Here is a 13,044-nt window from a genome sequence, read left to right on the forward strand (position 1 = left end):
TTGCCGACGCATGGACTCTCTTCTTCTAATCGGGTTATACTTGTGCGGAGTATAAATAAATAGTAATAATCCGCGATTAGAACAATTTCCTCTTTCTCTATTTTTTTTTCAATATCTATTTATCCAGAGAAAAAAGAGAGAAAAAAGAGAGAAAAAAGAGAGAAAAAAAAGAAAGAGATCGAGTCGCCTTTTTTCGTTTCGATCCTTTGTGAAATTTATATTCAACGATCATGGCGATCGGAACCGTCAAAAAAACCAACAACTTCACTTTTCTCAGGTATGACATCTTTTTTCACATTTTTCTTCGCATTTTGAATTATTGAAATTTTCATTGGAATTTTTTCCTATGATTATTTTCTTCAAAATCACAAATATTACAATTTATTCCTATAATTATTGAATCGATTAGTCAATCTTCTTATTTCATACGCTAAAATGAATATTTTTTAATGTCTTGTAACATATATGTAACATAATTTTAATGGCGACACCTAAACTTTGTCCAGAACTTTGTAAATTCATATTTGACACATCGTTACTTTCGACACTAAACCCGTGTAATTTTCTTTACTTAAAAAGTAACATTTTGTCATGCTCCGTGCAATTTGAAGATTGTCATTAAAATTTAGTTTCGAGTTAAGTAAGCAAATACGCGAGAGTATACTAATCTTCAAATATTAATCTTAAAAGCGTCGTTTGCGGTTCGACTTATTGTTAGATTTTTCTTTGAAATTATGAACAATCAATTATTTGTTATCTAATAATTATAATCTTACATTTTTATAAATGGTGGTAAATAGTCAAATCAATCAAAGTAATGAGAATAGAAATTTCAATTTCTAAAGGTTGAATTTTCTTTTTATAAGCGACTTTCGCGTAACTCTAATATTCAATCATGAATAAACATTCGAACGTTGAATTCGATTTATACGATTCATCCGTTGGACTTATTTTTCATGCGTTGAAATTATTACCGTCAAATTTCTCTCGGAAATTCGTTTGACGTATACGCGAGAAATGTTAACAAATGAAATGCGTTTGATCGTTAACGAAATAAAAACGAGTCAAAGAAGAATAATAAATCTTAAGTATCACAGATAAATTAATATAAACGGGCATGCTGATTAATAATTTTGATATTGCGAATTAATTACTTTAGCTCGTTTTATGTTTTTAACTGGAATAGATTACGCGGAGAGAAAAGAGGTAGAATCGATCCTGTAATTAGTTAAAGAAGAGAATCGCGTAAGCTTCTCTCGCGCGATTGCCGATGCGAAATTACGTTTAGTACGATATAACTCCATGATATATGTATCGCATATAGGTGTATGTATGTTTGCGCATATATACGATTTAAGAAAAGCTAAATAAGAAGGTGTAATATTCGAGAGTTCTCGGTAAAATCTTTCGTTGAATAACGGGAAACGTGGACGTTAATTTTGTACCAATTGGTATATCGAAAAGAATCTATCTTTTCGTATTTTTCTTTTTCCGTCTTATCAGATTAAATCATAGAGAGTTACCATATTTTAACGTTCGAAGCTTCTACGTATATGGTAAATATAAGGAAAAAAAAAAACTTTATGTAAATTATAGAATCATAAGATACGTTTAATGTATGCATTTTATCATTCGAACGTACTTTCTATATACATACGTATACAGGGTGTCCCGTAATTGTTGATAATGATAATTATTGCAAGCGTATAAATATATTCGTGGGTGGCTTGAAAAGTTACGGGCCTAACATATAAACCAATTTTTTGTCAATCAAACTGACATTTATTTGATCAAAAAATAAGAGTCTTTTAGGCTGAAAAGTTTCAACCCACCCTCGTATCATCGATATCTTGTAATTGTTACGAATAATTCGTTGACAAATTTGACATTCGTATTTGCATAGTCTTCATTTTGCGTTTCTTTATTCCTTTTTTACTACGATAACACGCATCGTTAATTTGCGAGGAAGTAGAAAGGTAACGATGTACGATATTACGACGCGTAATAAATCATATCTTTTTTGCGTCACATATACCTATAATTTGATTGTATTAATGATTTAGTTTCGTGTTAAGTAATCACAGTCATTGTTAATTATAAGTAGTCGTCGGGGATGAGCGAACTTGATACCAACGTATCGTATGCTGGTTATGAATTATTTATACGAAAGGCAAGAATTCAAAGAAAGTTCCATATTCTCGAAACTTTCACCCTCGTAAAACGTTCCTAGCGATATTGTCGCTAACATTTCATTTCATTTCGTTGTTCTTTTTATCTACTTTTTATAAATGACATATCAAAATATTGTTTTTTCATAAACGCGTCGTTCACAGTTATGGAGAAAAATTCGAGTAAATCGGGAAAGATGCGCGTTAAACGAATCGATTTAAATAGGTCAGGAGGTTGTGACCGTCAAATGATCGTACAAAAATATAAGTAAGTAAGGAGCGAAGGTAACAGTAAAGGAGGATAACGACGCAACGCGACGTGCCGTGGATGATCGAGTCAAGGAGAGCAAGTTTTCGCGATGCTCTTCGATCCTACTACCCATCTTCATTCGCTCGTACTTAACTAAACGCGACGATAACAACGAACAAATCGAACTACACTTTTATCCAACAAATTGATCATTTCTTTCTCCTCGACTCTGTCTTATCTTTCATTGAATCCTCTTTATGACGTAACCCAACGATCCGTACAACGATCATTCTATTTAATTCATGAAAATGTCATCCGCGCGATCAAACAAATTTTTCTCTCTTTTTTATCTTCATATTTTTCCTTTTAAAACTAATAATTTTTCTATATCATCGTCGTCATTTTGTTATAACGCAAATCTGCAAAGAAATTTCTTTAGGACAATTGTTATATAACGTCGGTTAGGTATAACAATTTAATTGTAAAGAAGAATTGACACGGTAGAACTCTCGTGTAATTCAACGAACAAGTTGCCCAATTCTTTTTTCAACGATCTTTTATAAGGTGAACACACGAGTCGAATCAAGATCTCACTGAATGGAATTTCTTGGGCAACCTACGTTGTTGCTTCTTGGATTATCGTTTGGATTAATCGGAGACTCGAAAAGTTTCATGCGATGAAATACTACATTACGTTCGCGTAAATCGTCAAAACTGTCGTCGACATATTTGGACTAATTCGGCGATTAACGTAATTCTTCGGTAATTCTTCGATGATTCTTCGATGACCTTCGTAGAAGCGATTCTCCTTAAAAGAAAAAAGAAAAAATAAAACAACACGAAAAGATTCTCGTCCGAGGTCCTATCTTTTTTCTCCCTCTCTCTTTTTTTCCGTTCTCCAGCAAAACGCGTTCGACCACTCTCGACGATCGAATCGAGAAATACTTTCACCGATCTCGAACACTTCCTCGAGAAGGCATCGCCTTCCTTTTCCTTCCCATTTCTATCATTTCATCGTTTAATCATTTCTCAACGAATATTTAATAAATCAACTTTGTACGGTGGGTTTTCATTTGAAAGAAAAGCTGAAAATAATGTTTGTCGATTGAAATGCGTCCTTGAAAGGTCTATCCGGCATTTTGTGGCTCCTAAGGTAGATTCCCAGATTCGTTTTATATATGATATGTGTGTGTGTGTGTGTGTGTGTGAGAGAGATAGACAGGTAGAAGCCTACGAAGCCAAAGAAGAAGACGACGCAACGCACGTGTGCGTCTCGCTCTCGAAGAAAGATTTCTCCGGTTTCCGCTGACCCACTGACACTGAATTATGCTCGACGGTCGGCTGGCGTGTGCCTTGGCTTCGTGACTACGCGTCCTGACTATACCTGGTATATACGCCTAACTACGTACGCGCTGTAACGCACGTTTCCATTAACTAGGCACCACTGGAAATGTCCATAAAAGCGTTACCTTCGCTCGTAAATTCCATTATTAATTCGACATATCTAATACATTTCACGCGAATATTTCTACTAATACTTTGTTCTCAAGCTTTTTCTTCTTTACGTTCCGTCGGTGTACTATTAAATCGTTATTACAGTAATATTTAGGGTAATGGTGAATGTTTGGTTAGAACTGGTTTGTCGAAGAGATATGCAGTTTTCTACTGGGAACAATGTCAGGGACGAAAGTAGGAAGAAATCCATCTTGGTTGACGGGAAACGCGAGAAAATTATTTTTTCGATGCTTCGAATCTTTTTCACCTTCTTTTCTTTGCAAAATATGTTTGATTAATCATTTAATTATTCAATAATAACTATATTAAATGAATAATGAATTAATATTTTCATTTGTTTTTCTTATTATCTTTGGCTACCCGAGCTAAAGCTACTTATTAATATTAACTTTTGTATTTTTATATTGTATTGTGGATAGAAATTGGAAAATAATACGTCGCGAGGTGATTAACATTTGAATAGTTGTACTCGTTGCACTTGGAGAACTGCACCTCGCATAGTCTAGCAAGCGATAGTCTTGTTTCTTATTGCTAGAGTCAATTTAGTCTATAAATGCCGTTCAAACTACTTTCTATCTCATTGTCGGATATGCTTATGATACGGGTATATCGAATTCTCCTATCAAATGTATTATTTTTCATTAGTAAATTTGAACAAAATTCACATATACGTATTCTAAAACTTTCTTTCGTATCTTCGATCGAACTTTACGGAATTTAAATATGGCGATTGAGAAATTTGCCGAGAAAAGAAATGAAATCGATCGCATCGAATCTTCGTATAAGTTTGCTTCCCTCTCTCATTTATTTTCTCTTTTTCTTTCTTTCTCGTTGTAAAACTTGCCTTTGGAACGTTCTCTTCCTCGCAGACAGCTTTTGATCCTCTTTCTCTAACCTTCTCTTTTTCCGTCTTTCTCTCTTTCTCTTTTGCACAGAGAAAGTATACACAGACAGATATACGTGAATGCCTTTGTAAGATAGCCGCATGCCAACGATTACGATGGCACACCGTGTGCTACCTCGAGTTGATGGAAATCAACCTGAATCGTGAAATGCATTCTTTCTTTCCCTTTTATTTCTTATTTTTTTCAAAAGTCATCCTACTAAAATATCATACTTAGAAAATATGAGATTCTAAGGAAAATCTACGAGGGTAGAAAAAACATCGAACTAAAGTCGTCATATATTGGATTATGTAAAAAGATCATTCGGAAGATTAGTAAGTTCGGTGGCGTTAAATGAAATGATCGTTTCAGGAGTAGCGTGGGCTTGCTCGCAACTGTGGTCGCCGTGGGATTGGCACTTTCACCTGGGGTCCATCGGTACGATATTTCGGGTAAGTGCGATTATGCGTCGACGAGTAATTACGATATACATATGATATTCTTTCATTCGTATCTAATTTCAAATTCCGTCGATCGTTACCTCTTCGAGAAGACGTAACGTACATTTTATACATTTTGACGTGGCTCTTACTCTTCTATACGGGATTCCATCTGATTTTTGTCGAAAAAGCAATTTTGTCCCGTATCGTTCGGTTCACAGAGAACCCGAATAGATTTAACTTTAATTTCTCGAAAGTATGTATAATTAGCATATGCGGATCTAAGATTGATCTAAAATTTGATGTGTCTCTTTGTTTGCATTACAGAATACGTTTACGGCGTTGATAGCGATTTACAAGCGAGAGTACGTGCAGCGATCGAATCAGAGAGACATGCTTATCAATCAAAATCATGGTATACAGCGCTATTTTTATATCCTAATTATTCCGAGTTCATTTGAAAGTCATTCTGCAATAGTAAAGAAAAGAAATGTACATTGTTCCTAAAGTTGAAGTAAAAGATTTCATCAAAGACTTTATAAAGACGGACCTTTCGTATTATCGATTCGGTGATCTTTGCAAAATAGAAATTTCAAAAAGCTCGAAGGTCGTTCAACGTCGGAGAATACGCAACCTAATTAGTCACGGGCAAAACACGATTGGATTACATTAAAAAACTTTTCGCAAGCGGTTCATTAACTATCGAAATGAAATAGAAATGATTCATAGTTAAATCACGAATGAACTAGTTAATAGAAATATTTTCAGAAATTGCAATCGGGATATTCGTTACGTATTCCTTTTGGAATGATATATCCTTGTTGACGGTACTAGGAGTTAATGCGAGTAAAATAGATTATGGTCGCGACGGTGGGGGGCCGGTAGCCTTCTCGAGGTCGAGGAAAGGGGATATTGCCGGCAATGGCCGGACTAGAAACCTTCCTCGTGACTGAAATACCGGTGCAGCCAACAACGGACGCGACCGCCGGCACCTTTCCTCGACCGCGAAAGTAAAAGTCTTACAACGCGACGACAGTTCCAGAAAAAACTCCAGAAAAAAGCCTAAGGAAATGAAAGAAGAATAAGAAGAAGACAACTAATTCAACAGGAAGAGAGTGCAATCGCGAAGGAAAAGAAGATTGCGTATTATTTTTCACTTTCATCGCGAAAACAATCATTTTCTATGTACTTCTATGATCGAATTTGCGATGAGAGAAGATCTTTGGAAAAAAAAGTAATGCGATCGTTAAATTTCTTTCCTAATGCAAAAGAACGAGTAACTTTATACTAAGCAGTTTAGCGGTTTTTCGAATCACGTTAAACTTCGACTTTTTGTTCTTTGCTTTTAGGTTGCAGAACAGGATGGAATCGAACGGTACTTCTTGCGCGGCGAGATCGGCCCGACCTTGCCCACCGAGCAAGTATAGAACTCCTTCCGGAACGTGCAATAATGTGAGGCATCATGATTGGGGTGCCAGGGGTTCTCCGTTTTTAAAATTATTACCTCCCGCGTATTCCGATGGTAGGTTATTATTATTTCTTATTTCCTTGAAATGTTCGTAAGATTCGTTAGTAAAGTCAATCAAGATAAAACCACATAGAGAATTCAAAGTGAAAATTCAGAGGAGAAAGTCAATATCGAGAAAATAACGAAGAATAAGGAAGAAGCTACTAGATCAAAAGTCTTTCTTCCATTTTATTTTAGGACGGCCAGTTTGAAACTTTGATCACTTTAATCGTAGATCGTTAAATCATTGCAATTTTTATAGACCAATTAAATCATTTTCTAATAATATCGGTTAGTTCCCTAACCGTACTTTCCCGCTTCGATATTAATTGCGAGAAAGAAAACGGAAATAAAAGAAAAGACGTATCGATTGTGTTCTTATAATTTGTGTCAAAACGTCGAATAATTTGTCGAGAACACTTTACTTCGTTTATTAAATGAAAGTTAAATTGCTTAATTGGAAAGTTAAAATGGACGAATAAAGTCATTGGAATGGCCATAATTTTGCTCGTAAAGGAAAACAAAATATTAGACAATCGAGTCGCTTATTATTTATAGAATCGCGACGAGTAGTCTATGACGAGTGTATGAACGATGGCGTAACGGCCTTGCGCGAAGACAGCACTCTCTATTTCAAAGATTCACGCGCGTCTTTCGGCATGCTAATCTACCATTTCTAATCCGATATCGAGGGCTGGGCTCAAGGCTCGGCCGTGTTCAAGCGAATTAAGCTTACTCTCTTTGCGATTGTTGAGATTTTACAACTGGCTTCTCTACATATTTCTCGCATGTGTATTGCGCGCACACGCGCACATTCCAATTTTCACTTTCCTTTCTCGATAACGTTACACCTATGCGGAATCTTAGCGCAACGACGACCTTCTTTTTTTCCACTCTCTGACAACCCTAAATTATTTTCATTCTATTTATAATGTTCTTTTTCTTTTCGATACAATTGTGCAACTTTTACATTAGATTTTTCTTCTTCGTTTCAATTTTGATGCATAAAGAACAATAAAGATAATCTACGAAGAAAATATTTCATTTTTATTAAGCATACGATCTCGATAAAATGATAGCAAGTACGTACTCGGAAGTCGATAAAAAAGAAAACTTAGTCCAGAGTTTAGCAATGACGAAGGAATTCGCTTGGACGATAATAATAATAATATTAAAATAATAAAAAGAAAATGTATAAAAGACAAAACATAAGGCAGGTCGTACGTGTTCTTTAATCGTTTCTCATTTTTCACCGTATAAAAGTGAAAGCGTCACGACTCGTCGATGTTCTTTTAAAGGTATTGGAAGTCCACGGCAATCTTTGAGCAGTCATAGTATTCCATCGGCAACGGAAGCGGTCGAGAGGATACGAAGTTCCTTGAAATTTGACGAATCTCACGAAGCATTGACCAGTTTGGTCGGTCTATGGTCCGAATTGGTACTCGAGGATATAGCCTCTACGGTCCACGTCGATCCTGACAGACATCGGTGTTGTTCGATTACCGATCGACACTCGGAATGTTACCAGATCAACGATCGAGAAGGATGTATCGGTTACATGAGATCGGTTCCAACATTGTCGATCGATCAATGTGGATTCGAATATAGAAAACAAATGAACAGCGAATCGAGTTATTTGGACGGTTCGAATCTTTATGGAAGCAATGACGATAAATTACATCAAATTCGAAGTTACGTTCGTGGCAAGGTAGAACCATCGGCCTGTCAGATTTGCAACGATTCGCATCCTACACCATTGGGTCGTCTTTACGTAGTACTTTTAAACGAACATAATCGAATAGCCGAAAGATTATGGGAACTTAACGAACATTGGGACGACACGAAATTATTTCTCGAAGCAAGGCGAGCATTAATAGCCGAAATTCAGCATATCACGTTAAACGAATATGTACCAAGTATCCTAGGCGAGTTATCTTTCATCGATCCTGAGTTAAGACCTGCTACCAATGGATTCTTTAATGGTTACTCGTCAACGAACAAAGCAGGAACTTATGACGCTGTTGCTTTGGCCGCGTTGCGTATTTTGACCTCCTTACGCAAACAGAATACGTGTTCTTCAGGCATGTGTCTCGAAGATCACGTCACTACGTTAGCTAATCGCGTTAGTTTTAATCTTGGCATTTCCATGATTGATTCGAACTTTGCTGCTGCTGCTGCTGCTACTGCTGCTGCTAAATATGTTCATATTGCACGTGATCATGGCGTACCTGGATATATTCAATTTCTACAATTTTGTTCGGGTAATCTCAGTGAGGTATAATTTCCTTCTTTTTATATATATATATATATTATTCGCAATGAATATGTCATCGACTCGATAATCTTTCCAAATAATTTCACATTCGTTCTCCTTTATCCTTACAGCCGAAAAACTTCAATGACCTCGAACGAGTTATGCAACAGAAGAATGTTAAACTACTGGAATCTATTTATACCAGAATAGAAGACGTGGACCTTTTGGTGGGAGGAATCCTGGAAATACCATCGACAGGCATGGCAGTAGGCCCAACGTTTTCTTGTCTTCTCAAGAAACAATTCGTTAACATGAGATATTCGGATAGATTCTGGTATGAAAACGATATTCCTCCATCGGGTTTAACGTCGGAACAATTAACGGAGATACGCAAAGTTTCGCTCGCGGGACTTATCTGTGCCAATAGCGAAATTCGTAAAATTCAGCCTAATGCATTTATCCAACAAGATTCGTTTCTTAATGCTAAAATTAAATGTAACCAGTACGAAGTGTTGGATTTGTCAGCTTGGAGAGACGAACCTGTGCCCGTACCCGTCCTAGATAATTACATGACGACTACTCAATCGGTTCCCGATTTATCATTTGAAATTAGTCCGGATTTAATAGCAATGGCAGTGAAAAAAGCTGAACAAGATCTGATCGAAAGGAAACAATTGGAATATAACGCTTGGTTGGAACAAAGAATAGCTGATCCGAAATCACCGGCTGGTACAGCTGCGAGCTTTTCGAAAGCAAACAAAGATGCTTTGTTATTGGCCAATTCGTCGATTATGTACGAGCTAGCAACAAACGAGATCTTAAACGGCGTTCATGGACTCAGACGTAGAAAGCGACAGATTTTTGATAGCACGGATAACGTTCTTGGCTTTCCGAATAACGATTTCTCCGATATACTTCAAAACGTTGATATTTCTGGATTTTTACCTCACAACAAGGCTACCAATCACGATGAAATAGAATGCCCGGTTGATAACAGTCCTTGCGATCCCACAACGCCATACAGAACATTGTCAGGACATTGTAACAATCTTCGTAATCCAAATCTAGGTCAATCCTTGACCACGTTCGCTAGATTGTTGCCACCGGTGTACGAAGACGGCGTGTCCAAACCAAGAACTAGATCTGTAACGGGTGTTCCCTTACCTAATCCAAGAGTAGTATCGACGGTGATTCATCCAGATATTTCGAACCTTCACAATAGATACACGTTAATGGTTATGCAGTTTGCTCAGTTTCTCGATCACGACTTAACTATGACACCGATTCACAAGGGTTTCGCGGAGTCTATACCGAGTTGTAGATCATGCGATTCCCCGCAAACGGTTCACGCCGAATGCAATCCGTTCCCCGTACCGCCGGGTGATCATTTTTATCCGACGGTAAATGTCACGTCTGGCGCACGAATGTGTTTCCCATCGATGAGGTCGTTACCCGGTCAACAACATTTAGGTCCTAGAGAACAGGTGAATCAGAACACGGCTTACTTGGATGGCTCGGTGGTATATGGCGAGAACAATTGTATATCTAACATTTTACGTGGTTTTAATGGTCGCATGAATATGACGACCAATACTAATCGCGGCAAAGATTTATTACCGCAATCGGCTACGCATCCGGAATGTAAGGCAAGATCGTCATATTGTTTTATCGGTGGGGATGGCAGAGCATCGGAGCAACCAGCTTTAACGGTTATGCATACCATGTGGATACGAGAGCACAATAGAATCTCCGAAGGATTAAAATTAGTTAATCCGCATTGGGATAATGAAAAATTGTATCAACAATCTCGGCGTATAATCAGTTCTATGCTTCAACATTTAACTTACAACGAATTCTTACCAAGAATTTTAGGATGGAATGCCGTTAGTCTTTACGGCTTGAAATTACTTCCTCAAGGCTATTACAAAGAATATTCGCCAACTTGTAATCCCAGTGTCTTGAACGAGTTTGCAACGGCTGCTTTTAGGATAGGTCATTCCTTATTGAGACCGCATTTACCGCGAATGGATCGCAATTATCAGAACATCGATCCTCCCATACTTTTACGCGATGGATTCTTCAATCCTGATATGCTTTATCAATCGGGTATGGTGGATGAAATGACGCGTGGATTGGTATCGACACCCATGGAAACTCTCGATCAATTTATCACCGGAGAAGTGACCAATCATTTGTTTGAAAATCGACGAATTCCACATTCCGGTGTGGACTTGATTGCTCTTAATGTTCATCGAGCTAGAGATCATGGAATACCATCTTATAATCAATACAGAGCTCTTTGTAATTTAAAGAAAGCCACTACCTTCGAAGATCTGTCGAGAGAGATGGCGCCGGAAGTTATAGCACGTATGAAACGAATCTACGCATCGGTAGACGACATAGATTTGTTCCCTGGTGGGATGAGCGAAAGACCTCTCCAAGGAGGCTTAGTAGGTCCGACCTTCGCTTGCATAATAGCGATACAATTCCGACAATTAAGGAAATGCGATCGTTTCTGGTACGAAACCGATGATCCTAATATTCGATTCACCGAACATCAATTGGCGGAAATTCGTAAAACGACTTTGTCCAAAGTTATGTGCGAGAACATGGACGAGCACGCGGAGATGCAAAGGGCGGCTTTCGATTTGCCGAGTAATTTCTTGAATCCTAGAGTACCTTGCAGCTCGATGCCGCATATGGATTTCACTGCATGGCGAGAAACCAGACACGGATGTCAAATCGGTGGAAGGAACGTTGCCGTTGGTGACTCTGGTTTCCCTACGCCTTGTACTAGTTGCGTTTGCACGACGGAAGGTGTAAGTATTTTATAACCGCACAAATGACTTTTACAACTTCAACCGACGACGTCGTAGAGAACATTTCCTTTACGCTATAATATATTTCTCCAATTTCAGACCCAATGTGCATCTTTACGCGTAACGGATTGCAATCAGCTATTACGCGAAGCATCCCGCGAAGCGATCTTAAGAGATGACGTGTGTACAGCGCAATGCGGTTTCATTTTAGCTGCCACCGAATCGTCATCGAGAAGTCTTCCACAGTTCACTACGCCTACCAGTTTTCCTACCTTTGGGCCAGTCAGAAGTAATCACAGAAGTTTGCCAACGCCGTTTTCGTTCAACGGTTTCAAATTACCCGATCTTTCGCAATTCATAGGCTGAATATTAGGAAAATTTTGTCTCTTCTAAACGAGATCGCAAATTTCTAAAGAAAGAACTTTTAACGTTTATATGTACATTATTCGTCGTCCATATTTTTTATGATAACAAATGAAGAACTTGGAACTTCTATATAAGTATGTATCGCGAAAGACTGCACGGTGAAACGACGATGAGATATCTAAGTGTACAGAATTCATTATAATTATTATATGAGCATGTCCGTGTATGTATGTTCATGTTGGGATGTTTATGGATGTTTTTATGCACATATCAGAAAGACGAGAATAATGCAATTGAGGAGCACGCGTAGTTTTGTAAATATAGATGATATATCAACCGATATATTTAACTGATCGGTTTAACTCGTGCTCTTGCATGTATAAAGGAAGATTTTCGTTTCTAAATCATCGTCTTCTGAGCAACACTTCAATGTGATTAAGAAAAAGGACTAGCTGTAGTATACGTTATAATAAGTATCGATACTGGCATTGCTAGAAAAAGATAATAGTAATAGAAAGAACAAAAACGAGATATATATAGAGAGAGAAAGAAGCGAACAAAATGGATAACAACATAATTCCTTTCAAATCGAACGCGACCAGTTTTTGTAAATGTGATGATTAATGGAGTGCAATTTATAATATCTCCTTTTTATTCCCCTGTTTTTTCCTCCCTCGCCTCTCCTTTATCACTCCAAATCCTCTTGAAGCATAATGTCTTATGTGTACTTATTTATAGATGATATTGCTAAATAATAAAAAAAATTGTTTTTTTTTGTCTTTCTTCCGTTAAACTTTTATTTTATTTTGTAATTTAACAACGACGTGTATGACGTTAATAA

At 37.4% G+C, this 13,044-nt stretch overlaps 1 protein-coding gene across 1 annotated transcript; it reads left to right on the top strand.

The window, feature by feature from the left end:
* The first annotated feature begins 205 nt into the window (after nt 1-205).
* LOC122525719 lies at nt 206-12,480 on the top strand. Its single transcript, XM_043648647.1, has 7 exons — nt 206-277; nt 5,190-5,269; nt 5,585-5,672; nt 6,607-6,779; nt 8,063-9,039; nt 9,150-11,837; nt 11,937-12,480. The coding sequence occupies exons 1-7, from the start codon at nt 231-233 to the stop codon at nt 12,201-12,203; spliced, it is 4,320 nt and encodes a 1,439-aa protein (XP_043504582.1). The 5' UTR covers nt 206-230; the 3' UTR covers nt 12,204-12,480.
* Nucleotides 12,481-13,044: the final 564 nt, after the last annotated feature.

This window comes from Polistes fuscatus, unplaced genomic scaffold, assembly GCF_010416935.1.
Source record: "Polistes fuscatus isolate 324 unplaced genomic scaffold, CU_Pfus_HIC Scaffold10, whole genome shotgun sequence".
Lineage (NCBI taxonomy): Eukaryota > Metazoa > Arthropoda > Insecta > Hymenoptera > Vespidae > Polistes > Polistes fuscatus.